Genomic DNA, 19,224 nt, shown 5'->3' with positions numbered 1-19,224 from the left:
CTGTACGTGCCAGGGAGGGAACAGCCACTGTACATCCCTCATCTGCCTCTTCCTCCTTCGGGAGCAGCACCGCGGTAACTACCACTGTACGTACCGGGGAAGGAACAGCCACTGTACGTCCTTCTGCTGCTATCCCAAGGACCTGTGGAACCACGGCAATGGCCACTGTACATGCCGGGGAAGGGACGGCCACTGTACGCCCTTCGTCCACAGTCCCAAGGGTTCTCCTGGAGGAGAAGGTTCCTGGCACGGCCCACTCTCCACCCGGTGGCTGCATGGAACACCCTTCTGTCTCTCCCTCCAGGTGTGGTTCCCCAGAGGTGCTGCCATTCCAGGAGTGGTGGTGAGGTCCGATAGCTGTAGGTAGGATCCACACCCTCCAGCCTGCCCCTGGATGATGGCCAGTCCTGACGGACACCTCACGAACGAGATGCCGCAGCCAGCCCCTGACGGTGCCCCAGCCTAGAGGCGACTGCAGTCCCCGGCCTCCCAGGGACACCCCTCGGACCCCAGGGCGGGAGTGCCCTGGCCCCACTCACCATCAGCCCTCCGCCCGGAGTAAGAACTGGCAGGCCCGGCTCCTGACACTGTTTGGCCCCAGTCCCTAGGGCCACTCCCCAGGTCAAGGCCCCGACAAGAGAGGGCCTCCCTGCACCCCGGACCAGAAATGCGCCCAGGGTGTGATGCCCCCAGTAGCAGTCCTGTGCCTATTGCAGGAGATCTCACCTGTAGGGCTCCCTCCGACTCCCGGGCGCCACCTTGACTAAGCCCAGACATCGGCAGCCCAGTGACGACACAGTGAGATCTCAGTGTTGTACCAAAGACTTGAAAGTGACAATGCCCGTATATTCTAAAGACAGTGAGACAGGAACACCACCAGTGAAAGTGTCTCTAACCTAACGTATCCAGTATACTGTGTCGATGCCTAAGTTCCTAGGACTAGAGTAATATAGAGGTGCTATGGCGATACCTAAGTTCAACAGACCAGTGTACTATATAAGGACTAAAGAAATAGTACCGTTTGAACTGTGTCACCATCCCTCTGTATTATTCTCCTGTACAATAACTCGGGTGTTATCACAGTGTATGTGTGACGTGATGTACTATTGTTAACCAGCCTGTCACTATACCCGTTCCACATCTTGTATACCATTGTATGCATACTCTAAGGGAAATTGGATTATGGCAATATATGTGTTAAGGTGTCCTGCCGAGTTTTTATGCCCTGTTCCTTTGTAAGTGTTCTAGTTCCGGTCTCGAAAGAGGACCCAGCTCAGTCGCTAGTGACTATTGGACGAGAAATCGCCTTAAAAACATCCAGCATAACACTCGAACTAGTGTTTAATGAGATTAGAGGTTTTATTTCTTAAACTCATTCAGTTAGCAGGTCTCTTCTAACCTGAATAAAATCGTCTGAAGGTAGCTGTAATAAAATGTTAAACTACGTCATTGGATTGATGGGGTTAAATTCTCAGAAAAAATTCCCCGTTGAGTAGTTGGCAACAGAATTAGCCACTTCAGTGCGATGACGTAATTTTTATTTTATTCTTGCTATCTTATGAAAAGTTTGCTCAGCATAGGAGACACTTTTTGTACTTGAGGAGTTAAATAAAGTCGTCATTAGTCCCATCACTGCAAGACATCTCCCTTAAGCTAAGTGAAATGATCTGGTGAGGGCCTGGCTGAATGTAGAAATACATCACCGGACTGAAAAGGTTGATATTTGTTGGAGGTGTGTATGGACCTTGGGCTGTACATTCACACACATATGGTTTTCTTGTATTGCAGGAAGGAGATACCAGAGTCAACCCCGTAGCAGACACACGACGTCCATCTTCTGTTCCACACCCCTAACCAGTCAATATCCTCTCAGTCATCACTGGCAGTTTTCTGCCACCCGTCTTCTCATTGCCCTTCTTTGACTTTCTCTGACCACCACTACCCTTTTCTTTCATTCTCTCTTTCTTTTCTTTTCTTTATTTTCTTTCTTTCTTTTTGTTCTTTCTTTTTCTTTCTTTTTTCTTTCTTGCTTTCTTCTTTTTCTCCTACTTCTTTTTTCATCTCCTCTTCCTCATCTCACTTAGTTTATTACAAGTCAACTCAGCTTCTATACTTCGATCTCCAGCTCTATTTCAGTAGCCGACCAACTAACCACTTCCGCCTTCTTCTCTGCCTTCCCTATTTCCTTGAATCCTCCTGCTCGTCCCCTCTTTCCTTTCTTCCTCATCCTCCTCTTCTAATTCAGCTCCTTGTTCCTTACTCACGCTTTTCTCCTCCTCCTCCTGTCTTCGCCACCTCATCTCTGGTCTATCCCTACTCACCCTTGTATCTCTGAATTTCTGTTTTCCTCGTGTAAAAGATATGCGCACAACTTGAAGCTGTGTATTTTGTGAAGATAATAATTTCGGCTCTACTTGTGCTCCATTCTTCATAGCCTCTTATCTTTTATTTATTTGGTTAGTTATTGCTCATGCCCTTTGAGTCTTTTTCCCGCTTTCAGAATATACAGTATTCTTAAGCTTTTCGCTTCTCATATACTGCCCTTTACGACACTCCTTGACCTCTCTCTCTCTCTCTCTCTCTCTCTCTCTCTCTCTCTCTCTTACATAATTCACCTTACCCCTCCTCTCCCCTCCCATTCCCCTGCCCTCTCCACAATGTCGTTCCCCTCCCCTGCCACGTCTCTAAGCTCCATCCCAGCTAATAAGGTAAAGTGACTGTCATCGTCGTCGTTTTCCTAATTCTCCATGATTATCATTATCTGTGTTCCAACCCATTATAATAATACTAATAATAATAATAATAATGATGATGATGATGGTGATTATTAATAACGTAAGAGGCGTCTACACTGAACGTGTGGAACGTGTTCGAGCGAGCAAGTCAGGCAGTGCTGAATATTGTCTCATGTGGCTCAGCATCTTCCTCTGATTTTTTTACCTGAAAATACTAAAAAGAACTTATTAGATTACACCAAAAATATTCCCTCACACTTCCTAAAACCAAAACACCTCTTGTATTAATTATTAGGTCAAGGGCTTGGGACCTAGCAGGTTGATAATGACTGATTTTTGCTCACCCTAAAAATACTTTCACAAGAAATCTCGGTGCTCCGATTTCAGTAAGAAATCAGAAATTGAGTGTTTCGTCGATCAGGCTGTTGTATCAGTTTGACTCGGATTCAGTCAAAAAAAAACAAAAAAAAAAAAAAAAAAAAGCCAAACTGAAAGTATTACTTGTTTTGAAAAGGCAAAACCTGGAGGCACTCAACAATCGTCGGAAAATACTGCTGCGCTACTTACGCAACCTTAGACCATTACTTCTTGCGCAGCTGTTACGCTAATCTGCCTCATAAAAAAAATCGTTTCCTCGATTTACGGAAAAACTGTTGGGAATTACGGGTTGTCTATGATATGAAAATAATTGAAGATTTTTATGCAATTTCCAAATTGGTATTTATCTTTCTTGTAACTTCAAAATTGGCTGAGATCTTCGAAAAAGTTCGCTTTTGTACTACAGAGTTTTTCTCCCGACCCTTGCCCCAGTTCTTGTTGATGCCATCTGTTATGCTGAGTGTTTTTAGGTCGACTCCTCGTCCCAAAAACACTAGCGACTGAACGGGGTCCTCTTTCCGGACCGGAAGTAAAGCACCAACAAAGGAACAGGACATAAAAACTAGGCAGTACACCTTAACACATCTATTACCTTAATTCTAACACCGTTACAATATTACACAATGATATTCAGGATATGGGATACAGATATACAGAGTTACGTTAGGATGACACGGGATATTCAACACACACTGTATTCACACTTAACAATGGATTGTGGTTCTATAAGTGAAGGTGATTGTCTTTCATCAAAGCCCAAAAAGTCTCTGTTCACAGTCACAAGAGGAATATACGGGATTAATAGTCTAGGGGAGGAGTATTACTATAAGAACGGCAGGGGACGGATCACGACACTCGACTTGATCAACTAGGCGCGGCGACATTCTACCGCGCATTTGGCTGCCGTTCACAGTTCACACTGACGAGGGGGAACTACTTTATTCTGGGATGGGGGAACAACACTAGATTTACTATTATAGAATTACTGTCTGTAAAAAGGGGCAGGTGAGTTTATGGGAATCACGAACACTTAATTGTTGACTTCCTCTAGATCGCACTGTCACTCTGTCACTGTTCCGGTTCCACTTTCTCGGGTATGTTGAGATTAAAAAGGATGTCACTGATCTTACCCGTTTTTCTGGGGTGATATCACTCTATCACTATAGGGGGGGACCTCCGGGGACTCTACCCGTGGCGGGCGTCACATTACCCGCAGGGGGGAGTCACTACCCGGGTCCGTTCCGTCGATGCGTTGCAGGGAGGCCCTCTTGCCTGGGGCCTCGACCTGATGTAGGCCCTCCTCTCAGGGTCTCGTCGTCGTGGTGCAGGGAGGCCCGTTTATGTGGGGCCTCGACCTGATGTAGACCCTCCTCTCAGGATCTCGTCGTCGTGGTGCAGGGAGGCCCGCCTATGTGGGGCCTCGACCTGGTGTGGTGGCCCTCGGGACTGGGGCCAAACAGGCGGAGGAGGCGTGTCTGGCGTCGGAGGCTCCGTGATGGGAGGAGGGCAGCGTTGGTAGGCTGCTGGGCTTGCCTGGGGGTCCTGGGGCTGTGGAGGTCTGCCAGGGGACGCGTCATCAGGTGTGGGCTGCGGCCTTGTCTCCTGCGGGTGCCTGGGGGAGACAAGAATTTCCCAGGAGTAGGAGGCAGGCTCCGACTGGGGCTTGGTCTCTGCTCTGGCGACACCTTCGGGGCAACTCTCCCGAGTGGTGTCCAGCTACTCCCGTAGGAGTAGCTGGACACCACTTAACCTTCAGCAATCCCGTAGGAGATTGCTGAAGGTAGAAGACACATGGAGACCATGTTCTCTCTCCTATACAGGGAGGGTAGCACGGAGGCGACTCTCTCTCCTGTCACCGTCACAGCCGTGGCTCCAGGTTATTTTACCCTGGGACCCACTTTTGGCTTTATACAAAGGACTCTTACCCTTGGGGTGGCTGAGGGTACTGGCCCCTTACAGCTCACTATTGGGCCTCCTGCCCTGTTTGTGGCAGAGGGTATTTCTCCCTCGTAGCTCACTAAAGGACCTCCTGTCCGGTTCGTGGCAGAGGGTATTTCTCCCTCGTGGCTCACTGTGGCAGAGGTGGGGACACCTCGTGGCTCACCAAGGGACCTCCTGCCCTTAAAGGGTGTAGCTATGGTCGTCACCAAAAAGCTACCAGGGACTGATTTTATATCAGTCCCACCCCACTGCTATCGATGGTCAGCCCGCCGTTGAGGTTGTTGCGGATCTAGGCTCACCTGGCGTTGGGGCAGTTGCGGGGAGAAGGGGCACAGGTCAGTGGTGGTTGGATGGCCCTCTTGCCCTGGGTCATTAGTCCCCCCGTTATCCCTTCCAAGGGGTGGTGGGGTGGTGGTGGCCCGGTGGTGGGGTGGGGGGTGGCGGGGTGGATGGTCCGGCGGCGGGCATTTTACCATCAATCTTTCGCTCGGGTACATTTGTCAGAGGTCCAAACCGTGACTAAACTTGGTGTTCTCGTTCGCTTTCCTTGCTCGAACAATTATTATTATTATTATTATTATTATTATTATTTTTAACTTCCCACATTCCTGTAGGAAGTTTTCTTGTTTTGTCAATGGTATTATAACTCACTGCACCAGTGATGAGTTACATTGTTCTTGTCATTATTATTATTATTATTATTATTATTATTATTATTATTATCATTATCCGCCTTTAGAAGGCGGAGCGATGATGTCTTTGCCTGTCTGTGTGTGTGTGTGTTCTTACCTAATTGTATCTTTACAGGAATGAGTCAAGCTCGTACTCTCCCGTGTCTTAAACCATATTTATCGTACATATCCTTAAATTTCTGAATTGTTTTGGCACACACTATTTCATTCGGTAGTGCATTCCATTCATCAATTGCTCTGTTTGGGAAACTGAATTTCCTTCCGTCTTTATCACCTCTCTTTTTATGCAGTTTTTTGCAGTGTCCTCTTGCTGATGCTTCTCCATATGTCAAGTAATCATTTATGTCTGTTTTCTCCTTCCCTGATATGCACTTATATAGCATTATCATATTGCCTTTTTTCCTTGTCTCCTGTAGTGTTGGTAGATTCAGTTTATTGAGTCTTTCTTCGTAGCTTAGATCCCTTAAGCTTGGTATCCATCTTGTAGCGGCCCTTTGAACTTTTTCAATCTTGTCTATGTGTTTTTTGAGATGAGGACTCCAGACTACTGATGCATACTCCAGGGTTGGTCTAATGAATGATGTTATTATCCTTCTTAGCATGTCTTCATTTATGTATGTGAATGCTGTTCTCATATTTGCAAGCAGTGTATACATGTTCCGTACCTTCTCGCTGATGTGGTCAGCCGGAGATAGTCTGTTATTGATAATCACACCTAGGTCCTTCTCTCTTTCTGATGTGTATAGGGTTTTATTTCCTAACTTATAATCCCAATCAGGTCTTTTTCCACTTTTACCAAACTTGATTACATGACACTTGTCCACATTGAATTCCATTTGCCATGTATTACTCCATTCATGGAGTTTATTTAATTCTTCTTGTAGCTCTTTACAAGAGTCTGTGTTAGTAATTCTCCTTTGTATTTTTGCATCATCTGCAAACATATTCAGATAGCTCTCATTTCCAGTGTTACTGTTTATATCATTTATATACACTAAAAACATGATTGGTGCCAGCACTGAACCCTGTGGCACTCCACTAGTCACTTCTTTCCATGATGAGTAGTTTCCTCTTAGTACTGTTCTCATTTCTCTTTTTATGAGAAAATCTTGCATCCAACAAAACAGTTTGCCTCGAATTCCTCCTTGATGGTACAGTTTCCATAAAAGTCTTTGGTGTGGTACTGTGTCAAAAGCTTTCTTGAAATCTAAATAGATATTGTCCACCCATCCTTCTCTTTCCTGTATTGTGTTTGTTACTCTGTTATAGTAGCTCAACAGATTAGTAACACATGATTTTCCTTTTCTGAAACCAAACTGTCTTTATGTTATCATACTGTGTTCTTCTAGATGATTTACCCAAGCTTTTCTTATAAGCTTTTCTAATACCTTGCTTACAACACTGGTCAGTGATACTGGTCTGTAGTTGAGTGGATTTTGTCTATTTCCTTTCTTGAATAAGGGGACAATATTTGCTTTCTTCCAAATATCAGGTAGTTTACCTTGACTCAAGGGTTTCTTGAAAATTAATAATAATGGTTTACTTAACTCCTTTGCACATTCTCGTAGTACCCAACATGAAATTTCATCAGAACCACTCGCTTTTCCTCTGTCTAATTTACTTAACTCCTCCTTTATTACTTTTTCTTCTATTTGTATATCTGGTAGTATGTGTGGACATGCATGTTCCACATAGTCCTTCTCAAAATTTTTTTCTTCTGTAAAAACTAATTGGAAATTCTTATTTAGTGCTTCACAAATATCTTTCTCTTGTGTATAAGTTATTCCCTCGTCCGTAATTGATTGTATTATATCTTTTACTTTGGTTTTGCTTCTGATGTAGCTGTAAAACAGCTTTGGTTGATCACTATTTTTATTTATTGTATCCTCCTCAAACTGTTTTTGGGCTTCCCTCCTTATTCTTATATAATCGTTTCCTGCCTGTTTGTAATTATTATACGCCCTTTCACTATTGTGTCTTCTGTATCTATTCCACAACAAATCTCTTCTTTCTTTTGAATTTTTACATTTTGTATTGAACCATTTCTGTACTGTATTTTCTTCTCTGCTTCTTTGTGTTGTGGGATGTACTTCTGGACTCCTATTTCATAAAATTCACAGAATTTTTTATATACAGCATTTAAATCTTGTCCTCTAAGCTCATTTTCCCAATCAACTTCTAAGAAATACTTCTTTAGGTCTTGATAATTTCCCTTTTTATAGTTTAGGCTCTTTTTGTAACTGTTTTTTGCTGTTAACTATGTCATATGCTATCCTGAAGTTGTAATTTAGTACTGCATGATCGCTTTTGCCGAGTGAAGGGTGATATATTAAACTGTCAATATCATTTTTTTTTTTTTTTTCGAGGAAGAAGGAACCAATGGCATGAGCCCACAGTAACAGTTCCCTCCAAGAGAAAAACAAAACACAATAGAGAGCCAAATTCAAGATCCGATCATTTTGAGATGCCTGGACACACTGCGTTTGAAAGACTGGACATCATAGGCAACAGGAAATACAGACAGAGGGAGACAGTTCCAGAGCTGACCTGTTGCATAAATGAAAGACTGGGAGTAACGGTTAACTCTTGCATTAGAGAGTTGGACAGAAAAGGGATGAGAGTTTGGTGCCAGACGGGTGCTACGCACCCGTCGTAGAGGTGGAGGAATGCAAGCAGACAGTTCAGAGGAGCAGTGACCATTAAAATAGCGATAGAAAAGAGATAAAGATGCAACAGTGTGGCGAAGACAGAGGTTGAAGGGAGTCAGTAAGAGGAGGAGAGTTAATGAGACGAAAAATCTTTGACTCCACCGTATTGAGAAGAGCTGTATGTGGGGAGCCTCCCCACACATGAGAGTTGTACTCCACACAGGGGTGGATAAAACCCCTGTATAGAGTCAACAATTGTCCAGGGGTAAAGAAAGAGCAGAGTTGGCTTAGCACACCCAATCTCTTGGAAGCAGATTTTACAAGAGATGTAATATGTTCTTTCCAAGATAAGTCCCGAGTAAATGAAACCCCAAGCATGTTCAAGGATGATGCAGGATTAAGCTGAATATTATTAAACATTAGTGGGTATACCTGTGGAAGATTTTGTCGGGTTGATAGTTGTAAGAACTGAGTCTTAGATGCATTAAAAACAACCATATTATTTTTACCCCAGTCAGAGATATGAGCCAAGTCAGACATTAGGTGTGCCATAGCCTCATCCCTTGTTTGTTGAAGTAACTGTTGAGATGGGCGTTGCAGGAACCGAATGGAAAGGTGAAGGGTGGAGTCATCAGCGTATGAGTGGATAGGGTTAGATGTACAGCTTAGAAGATCATTGATAAATAAAAGGAAGAGAGTTGGTGATAGGACAGAGCCCTGAGGAACACCACTGTTGATAGATCTAGGAGAAGAACGATGGCCGTCTACAACAGTGGCTATAGAACGACCAGAAAGGAAGCTAGCGATGAAGGCACAGATAGGAGGATAGAAACCGTAGGAGGGCAGTTTGGAAATTAAAGATTTATGCCAGATTCGATCGAAAGCCTTTGAGATGTCAAGTGCAATGGCAAAGTTTTCGCCAAAGTCTCGAAAGGAGGATGACCAGGAGTCTGAAAGGTAGGTGTGAAGATCGCCAGTGGAGCGTCCCTAACGAAACCCGTACTGACGATCGGAAAGAAGGTTGTGATAGGAAAGATGCCTTAAAATTTTTCTATTGAGAATTGACTCGAAAACTTTTGAAATACAGGACGTTAAAGCAATTGGACGATAGTTGGAGGGTTGGGAGAGGTCACCCTTCTTTGGGACTGGCTGAATGAGAGCAAACTTCCAGCAAGAAGGAAAGGTACAAGTTGACAGACAAAGGCGAAAGAGTTTGCCTAGGCAGGGTGTAAGCAAAGAAGCACAGTTCTTGAGAACAACAGGAGGGACCCCATCAGGCCCATATGCCTTGTTAGTACTGAGGCCAGTGATGGCAGAGTAAATATTAGATCTAGCACTGAAGGTACATCGAGTCCTCTTTTTCTGGTGGTTTCCCTCACATGTTGCATTAGGAAAAACTCTTGCACGAGATCCAGGAGCTTTTGGTCCCAACGGCTTTCTTGGCTAATTATATCTAGAGTATTCCAATTTATATTTGTATTAAAATCTCCAGTTAGTATAATTCTTTCCGATTTCTCTTCCATTTTATGTAGTAATGATCTTAAACTCTGAATTGTACTCTCTGGAAGGTCCTCATATTCGTCTCTTTTCCATGTGTTTGATCTGGGTGGCATGTACAGTACAAATTGGCTACAATTACTTTCCCTTCAGATGTGTTGATCTCTACTGCAATCAGTTCTACTTGTGATGGTATATCTAGTTTTATTTCATTGACTTTTAGATTTTTCTTAGTTAATATTATAATGGGGTGCTTTGGGGCCGCCATTGAAGTGGTCGAGCCTGCCACTGACAGTGAACAGTCGCACTCTCATGAATCATTAATAATATATCTTTGTGTGGACTTATGATTCAAATTAATGTTTGTAATGTGTAGAGGAATTATTTTTTTCTCAAATAATTGAGAAGAAATGAAGGGAAACTACTTATTATTTTCATAGTAATACGTAAAAAATATTTATCCAGCTAGATTAGCATCAAATGAACTCCAAGATCCTCATTTATTTTGCATTAGTAGCCTTTTATTGTACTGAAAGAGGTGGAGTTACATTACTCACTATTGGCTGGAACGAAATACTTTGTAATTGCCCTCTTCAAGTCGATTACTAGCCAATATAAGTAAAAAATCGGTACGACGCTCGTAACATCCCAAATATCTAAGTGGCGCATGCGCATTGAAGGAACAGTCCCAGGGACAAGATAGACTCTGCTTTTGTTTACTAATATTGCGGCACCCAAGATTTTGTAATATTCACATTTGAGGACATCAAGATAATTTCAGAAAGGCTGTCTTAGATAAATATTTTTACGGATCAGCTTCTAACTAACTGCTATATGCTGCAAGATTACCAAATTCTTGTTACTGTGCTTTCATTTCACCAAAGATTTTGTGTACATGTGGGACAAGAGGGATGTTGTTCGATAGTGAGGTGTGAGTTATGACTGTGTTCTACCATAAAAGAGGCCATTCTGAGTCTTTTTGTAGTACACCAGTCATGAAGTATGTGTGGGAGTGTTAAGTCATCTGGGTAGGAAGCAGTGTGTACTTTGTGAGTGAAAGTGAAAAGCACATATATATATATATATATATATATATATATATATATATATATATATATATATATATATAGTTTTCTATATATACTTATTATAGAGAATATATTCTATTCTGGATTGATTAGCCACTTTGAGAAATATATACATACTGTATGACACTATATTATCCAAATTGTTTATTTTGTAATTTCATCATTCATAATCTGAGGAAATTGATGGCCACCCCTATTAATGCACAGGGGAAGAGAACAGTACGATTCTGATTCTCAGCGTGCGTCCTCTCGACTTCAGTCCAGCCTTCCGACCTCTCTCACGAGCAGGCAAAAAATGACTGTTGACCGTTCCTGGATTTGGGACGGTTTGTCGAAATCGTTGACTGAAGGCGAATTTAGGCATTAATAAATTTAAGTTAGTAAACCGTCTCAGAGGAGGAAAATATGACTTTCCTCATTGAAACCATATATTAAGAGATACAAATCTACTCATTTCTAAAGAATTAACATAGAAAACATTAAATTATAAGGGATGAATGAGCTGACTAGTTGGTAGACTTGCCAGATTAGAATATTTTTACCTTTTTGTATGACTCATACAAATGAATAAGCTCTTGTTGTGTGTATTCATTGGAGAGTGTAAGTGGTTTTGTAAGTAGGAATGACATTAATCCTATCACAAGTGCACACAAACAAATGCAGCATATGATTCATGAGCATGCGTGTCCTACGACGTCTGTGGCAGGCTCGACCATGACGATTGTCAATTGTCTTCACCCCACAAAGCACCCCATTCCTCCTCCTTTTTTTAAATTTCTGTCTCTTCTCCATATATTGTATTCCTCTAAGTTTAGTATGTCATTGGATATCCTTGGTGTTAATTTTGTTTCAGTTAGGCATATTATTTGTGGTTCATTGTCTCTGACATAATCATTCATCTCTAGTAATTTAGATACCATTCCATCCACATTTGAGTACATCAACTTTATCATCTTGTTTATATACTTGTCATGACATGGTTCTACTACCTTCCTCCTTTTTATTCCCTCCTGTTTTTGTACCACTTTCGTACCTGCAATCCTATTACTTTGTAAAAAAAAAAAAAAATGTGTTCTTCTCCTCCTTTGATCTTCCCTCATTTTTTGTTTTTGCTTCCTCCCTTTTCTCTTTCAGAAATTCCAGTTCCTCCTGTGTTAGGCATCTTTTTATCCATACATTTTTGAACTCCTCTTTTTCCATAAGATTCTTTGAATTTTTTAGTATCTCCTCCACAGTGTTTACACTCTGGAAAGTCACCTTTAGAGGTCTTGTCTTGCTTTTCTCGTATTTCCCTAACCTTTTGTGTTCCTCTATGTCTTTACCACAAATTTCCTCTGATACTTCTTTCAATATGCTCATTACATTTGCCATCTCCTTTTTGTCTCTTGTGACCTTGTTTTTTACTTCTTCCTCTTCTATACCAGTGATTACTATAGATTTGTTTATATCTACTGAAACTCTGACTAACTTTGGATTGTTTTGGATTATTCTTTTCACTTCCTGTTTAATGCTTTTTTCCTCCACCCTTGTTTTTAAGTGTTTCTTTACTTTCACCATTTCAGCATAAGTGGTTTCCACATCATTTTTCTAGCTTTGCACAGCTTCATTCACCTGTGTTATCTTCTCCTCAATATCACTGCTCTGGTCTATCAGACTGCTTACTTGCCTAATTGTCTCTGTATCATTTTTGAACTGTTCCATAATACTCTCGTGGTTGACTACTGTACTTGCCATTTCACTAATTTTTCTCCTAAGTGAACGCAATTCTACTGTCAGCTCATCTATGGTTGTGTCTTTCTTGTTGACTTCCTTTCCTAATTTTTCTATTTCTTCCTTTTGCAAGTGCATCTGCTTCTTTATTTCATCAATTTCATTTCTAAAAGCCATTTCCAGTTTGTGTACACGTTCAACCAGTCTATTGTGAGTCTCCACTTCAACCAGTTCTAGGTAGAAATCATCATCTTGCTTTCTACCTTTATCCCTTTTCTTTTCCAAATTTTCTTTACTAAAGTATGTGTGTGTGTGTGTGTGTATGTGTGTGTGTGTGTGTGTTCTTACCTAATTGTATCTTTACAGGAATGAGTCAAGCTCGTACTGTCCCGTGTCTTAAACCATATTTATCGTACATATCCTTAAATTTGTGAATTGTTTTGGCACACACTATTTCATTCGGTAGTGCATTCCATTGATCAATTGCTCTGTTTGGGAAACTGAATTTCCTTACGTCTTTATCACCTCTCTTCTTATGCAGTTTTTTGCAGTGTCCTCTTGCTGATGCTTCTCCATATGTTAAGCAATCATTTATGTCTATTTTCTCCTTTCCTGATATGCATTTATATAGCATTATCATGTCACCTCTTTTCCTTCTCTCCTGTAGTGTTGGTAGATTCAGTTTATTTAGTCTTTCTTCGTAGCTTAGGTCCCTTAAGCTTGGTATCCATCGCCCTTTGAACTTTTTCAATCTTGTCTATGTGCTTTTTGAGATGAGGACTCCAGACTACTGATGCATATTCCAGGGTTGGTCTAGTGAATGATGTTATTATCCTTCTTAGCATGTCTTCATCTATGTATGTGAATGCTATTCTCATATTTGCAAGCAGTGTATACATGTTCCGTACCTTCTCGCTGATGTGGTCAGCCGGAGATAGTCTGTCATTGATAATCACACCTAGGTCTTTCTCTCTTTCCGATGTTTATAGGGTTTTATTTCCTAACTTATAATCCCAATCAGGTCTTTTTCCACTTTTACCAAACTTGATTACATGACACTGGTCCACATTGAATTCCATTTGCCATGTACTACTCCATTCATGAAGTTTATTTAATTCTTCTTGTAGCTCCCTACAAGAGTCTGTGCTAGTAATTCTCTTTTGTATTTTTGCATCATCTGCAAACATATTCAGATAGCTGTCATTTCCAGTGTTACTGTTTAGATCATTTATATACACTAAAAACATGATTGGTGCCAGCACTGAACCCTGTGGTACTCCACTTGTCACTTCTTTCCATGATGAGTAGTTTCCTCTTAGTACTGTCCTCATTTCTCTTTTTATGAGAAAGTCTTGCATCCAACAAAACAGTTTGCCTCGAATTCCTCCTTGATGGTACAGTTTTCATAAAAGTCTTTGGTGTGGTACTGTGTCAAAAGCTTTCTTGAAATCTAAATAAATACTGTCCACCCATCCTTCCCTTTCCTGTATTGTGTTTGTTACTCTGTCATAGTAGCTCAACAGATTAGTAACACATGATTTTCCTTTTCTCAAACCAAACTGTCTTTCTGTTATCATACTGTGTTCTTCTAGATGATTTACCCAAGCTTTTCTTATAAGTTTTTCTAATACATTGCTTACAACACTGGTCAGTGATACAGGTCGGTAGTTGAGTGGATTTTGTCTATTTCCTTTCTTAAATAAGGGGACAATATTTGCTTTTTTCCAAATATCAGGTAGTTTACCTTGACTCAGGGATTTCTTGAAAATTAAAAATAATGGTTTACACAACTCCTTTGCACATTCTCGTAATACCCAACATGAAATTTCATCAGGACCACTTGCTTTTCCTCTGTCTAATCTACTTAACTCCTCCTGTATTACTTTTTCTGCTATTTGTATATCTGGTAGTATGTGTGGACATGCGTGTTCCACATAGTCCCTCTCAAAATTTTTTTCTTCTGTAAAAACTAATTGGAAATTCTTATTTAGTGCTTCACAAATATCTTTCTCTTGTGTATAAGTGATTCTCTCGTCCGTAATGGATTGTATTATATCTTTTACTTTAGTTTTGCTTCTGATATAGCTGTAAAACAGCTTTGGTTGATCACTACTTTTATTTATTATATCCTCCTCAAACTGTTTTTGGGCTTCCCTCCTTATTCTTGTATAGTCGTTTCTTGCCGGTTTGTAATTATTATACGCCCTTTCACTATTGTGTCTTCTGTATCTATTCCACAACAAATCTCTTCTTTCTTTTGATTTTTTACATTCTGTATTGAACAATTTCTGTATTTTCTTATCTGCTTCTTTGTGCTGTGGGATGTACTTCTGGACTCCTATTTCATAAAATTCACAGAATTTTTTATATACAGCATTTAAATCTTGTCCTCTAAGCTCATTTTCCCAATCAACTTCTAAGAAATACTTCTTTAGGTCTTGATAATTTCCCTTTTTATAGTTTAGGCTCTTTTTGTAACTATCATTGCTGTTTACTATGTCATATGCTATCCTGAAGTTATAATTTAGTACTGCATGATCGCTTTTGCCGAGTGGAGGGTGATATATTAAACTGTCAATATCATTTTCTTGCCTTGTAAATTTATAGATCTAGCACTGAAGGTACATCAAGTCCTCTTTTTCTGGTGGTTTCTCTCACATGTTGTGTTAAGAAAAACTCTTGTACGAGATCCAGGAGCTTTTGGTCCCAACTGCTTTCTTGGCTATTTATATCTAGAGTATTCCAATTTATATTTATTTTGAAGTCCCCAGTTAATACAATTCTTTCCGATTTCTCTTCCATTTTATGTAGCAATGATCTTACACTCTGAATTGTACTCTCTGCCAGGTCCTCATATTCGTCTCTTTCCCATGTGTTTGATCTGGGTGGCATGTACAAATTGGCTACAATTACTTTACCTTCAGATGTGTCGATCTCTACTGCAATCAGTTCTACTTGTGATGGTATATCTAGTTTTATTTCCTTGACTTTTAGATTTTTCTTAGTTAATATTATAATTCCTCCTCCTTTTTTTACATATCTGTCTCTTCTCCATATATTGTATTCCTCTAAGTTTAGAATGTCATTTGATATCCTTGGTATTAATTTTGTTTCAGTTAGGCATATTATTTGTGGTTCATTTTCTCTGACATAATCATTCATCTCTAGTAATTTAGATACCATTCCATCCACATTTGAGTACATCAACTTTATCATCTTGTTTATATACTTGTCATGGCATGGTTCTACTACCTTCCTCCTTTTTCTTCCATCCTGTTTGTGTACCACTTTCGTACCTGCAATCCTATTACTTTGTAAAAAAAAAAATGTGTTCTTCTCCTCCTTTGATCTTCCCTCATTTTTTTGTTTTTGCTTCCTCCCCTTTCTCTTTCAGTAATTCCAGTTCCTCTTGTGTTAGGCATCTTTTTATCCATACATTTTTGAACTCCTCTTTTTCCTTAAGATTCTTTACATTTTTTAGTATCTCTTCCACAGTATTTACACTCTGGAAAGTCACCTTTAGAGGTCTTGTCTTGCTTTTCTCGTATTTCCCTAACCTTTTGTGTTCCTATATGTCTTTACTACAGATTTCCTCTGATACTTCTTTCAGTAAGCTCATTACATTTGCCATCTCCTTTTTGTCTCTTGTGATCTTGTTTTTAACTTCATCCCTTTCTATACCAGTGATTACTATTGATTTGTTTATCTCTACTGAATCTCTGACTAACTTTGGATTGTTTTGGATTACTCTTTTCACCTCCTTTTTAATGCTTTTTTCCTCCACCCTTGTTTCTAAGTCTTTCTTTACTTTCACCATTTCAGCATACGTGGTTTCTACATCATTTTTGTAGCTTTGCACAGCTTCATTTACTTGTGTTATCTTCTCCTCAATATCACTGCTCTGGTCAATAAGACTGCTAACTTGCCTAATTGTCTCTGTGTCATTTTTGAACTCTTCCATAACACTCTCGTGATTGACTACTGTACTTGCCATTTCACTCATTTTCTTCCTAAGTGTACTCAATTCCACGGTTAGTTCACTGATGGTTGTGTCTTTCTTATTGGCCTCCCTTCCTAGTTTTTCTATTTCTTCCTTTTGCAAGTTCATCTGCTTCTTTATTTCATCAATTTCATTTTTGAAAGCCATTTCTAGTTTGTTTACACGTTCAACCAGTCTATTGTGGGTCTCTACTTCAACCAGTTCGTGGTAGAAATCATCATTTTGCTTTTTACCTTTATCCCTTTTCTTTTCCAAATTTGTTTTACTGAAGTATGTATCCATTTTGCAATACTTAAAGTGCAAAGCATATACTTACAATCTCCGTCTTGTTGTAGTCTAAACAAACCTCAGAGATGACTCAGCGTATTCTTTCGTCTTGGTTCTATTTCCTGTTTTTACAAGTCTTGTTGAAACTTATTATTTTTTTCCTTTTTATAATGAACAATCATTTAGTCTGACCTGGTACTGAGCTTGACTCATACAAAGATACTATTTAGGTAATGCCACTGGCCGTGATGATTTGGTGCAGAGCGCCGGTGTCACACGTCCGCCTAGATTGAATCCCTGTGTGTGTGTGTGTGTGTGTTCCCATTATATTTCATGAACCGCTTGAGCTATAAACATAAAACCCTCAGGATATCAAGATATGGCCAAAATCTTGGACGAGTTCGAAAATGGGCACCCGGGGTAAAGATCAAGTATGGTTCCAATCGGTTGATTTTTCTCTGAGATTACATGGAGCAAAAATTGGGACTTTTCTGGATATTCCGGATGTCACCTATTTTTCCTTGAAGGATTAAAGCTTCAGCCACCAAACTTGTAGGACTTGTACATTGTGACGACCTAAGGTGATAAGCACATTATCAGTCGCCATGACCTTGCCTGGGGTAAAAAAAAAAAAAAAAAAAAAAAAAAAAAAAGGACTTTTCCGAATATTTCGGATGTCACCCAATTATCCATCAAGGATTAAAGCTAGGGCCACCAAATTTGTTAGACTTATACACTGTGGTGACCTAGGGTGACATGCACAAGATCGGTGACCTTGACGATGTCCCTTTATTGTTTGGTTTCTAGTAAGCATTGGTTGTGGGAAGTTTTTCTTTATTACACTTGTCCTAGGACAATTTCCTGTGTTCTGTTGATTATTATTATTATTATCATAATTATCATCACTATCGTCGTCGTCTTCGACTTCGTCGTCGTTTTCATCAGTATCGTTATAATCATCATCACCTTTCTAGCTGCATCATCATCATCATCATCATCATCATCATCATCATCATCATCCAGGAAAAGGAAATAAAAACATACTAGAATCTCCAAACATTGAATTCAAAGCTCCCGTCTGCATCTTGTACCACGTTATTGGTACCTCTGGATGCTTTTATTCAGCTATGGCATGATGGCTGCAATGGAGGGGACAACGAAAGATACACATTAACCACGCCCGCTGCAAGACTCACCCCGAGCTGAAAATTAAATGATCAGGTGATAGTAAAGATCAAATACAAACTACGATGAGGGAGTGACAGGGTTGACGTGTGTTTGATTAGGTTCTTCCGAGGACTCTCAGATTTTAACACCCAGGCGGCTGTGACTCATTCTTACCTGAATGTAATCACCTGGCGTTACCTGCGATAAAATATTACAACTGTTCCAACCATGACACTGTTAATGTTAACTGTTCATTCTCACGCTGCTGTGACCCAGTCTTAGGTAAATATCATCTGACGCAAATGCAATAAAATACTTGAGCTGTACCGATCGTGAGAGGGTTAATCCCTTCAGACCGATGACACTGCATTTTAACTCGTTCAGTCCGATTACATCTTTTTATAGATAATTCTTACAGCTTCCAGACGATTGTATTTGGTCTACGAGAGAAATCTAGTAGGGGTGAGGATAATGAAGGCGGCAGCCAAATCCAGTTCGTAAAACTTCTCTTTAACTGAAAAATTTCTGGATATAGCAAAGATGAAGTAGAAAATATCGTCACCGAATTGAAGGTAACAATGTCTGCCACGATTCAGTATATTTTACTTGGGAAGGGTTTCCTGGCATTAATGTGGTTAATCTGCACTTTATTTATGCACTCAATTTCGAAAAAATATCTCGAGAGAATATCAGTAATATGGCCAGGACTAGCAAGGGGGAAAAAAATGCATCCTGGAACTGAAGTGGTTTAGGGAAGGAAGGAGCAGTAGGAATGTTACTTATTTTGCTTCCTCAGCGTACATACATTACTCTCACAGTCACTTCATCTCATTGCTTTACCAACCGTCAGCCATACGACTACATTATTACACCCGCCTTGCTGGTATGTTTTGACTGATTGTGTGTGTGTGTGTGTGTGTGTGTGTGTGTGTGTGTGTGTATGTGTAAACAATAGTTCAAAAGGTTTTCACCCTATTTTAACCAAATTTAATGGCTGGGTTAAGGGACTTCTCTTGAGTAAAGCTGTTCTATCTATCTATCCATTGCCAGACTCCTCAATCCCGTTTGGGGTGGCCACAAACAAACCGCCTCCAAGTCGCC

At 40.4% G+C, this 19,224-nt stretch overlaps 1 protein-coding gene across 1 annotated transcript in view; it reads left to right on the top strand.

The window, feature by feature from the left end:
• Positions 1-2,646: 2,646 nt before the first annotated feature.
• LOC145417017 (metallophosphoesterase MPPED2-like) overlaps positions 2,647-19,224 on the top strand; it is a 113,548-nt gene continuing 96,970 nt past the window's right edge. The window contains exon 1 of the mRNA XM_080285860.1: positions 2,647-2,708. Coding sequence (XP_080141986.1) covers positions 2,658-2,708 — 51 coding nt within the window. The 5' untranslated portion in view covers positions 2,647-2,657. The remainder of the gene's footprint in view (positions 2,709-19,224) is intronic.

Source organism: Coenobita brevimanus, chromosome 108 (genome assembly GCF_032717465.1).
Source record: "Coenobita brevimanus isolate Jiangsu-jjx chromosome 108, ASM3271746v2, whole genome shotgun sequence".
In the NCBI taxonomy this organism is placed as follows: Eukaryota; Metazoa; Arthropoda; class Malacostraca; order Decapoda; family Coenobitidae; genus Coenobita; species Coenobita brevimanus.
This window is presented reverse-complemented; position numbering and strand designations above follow the sequence as displayed.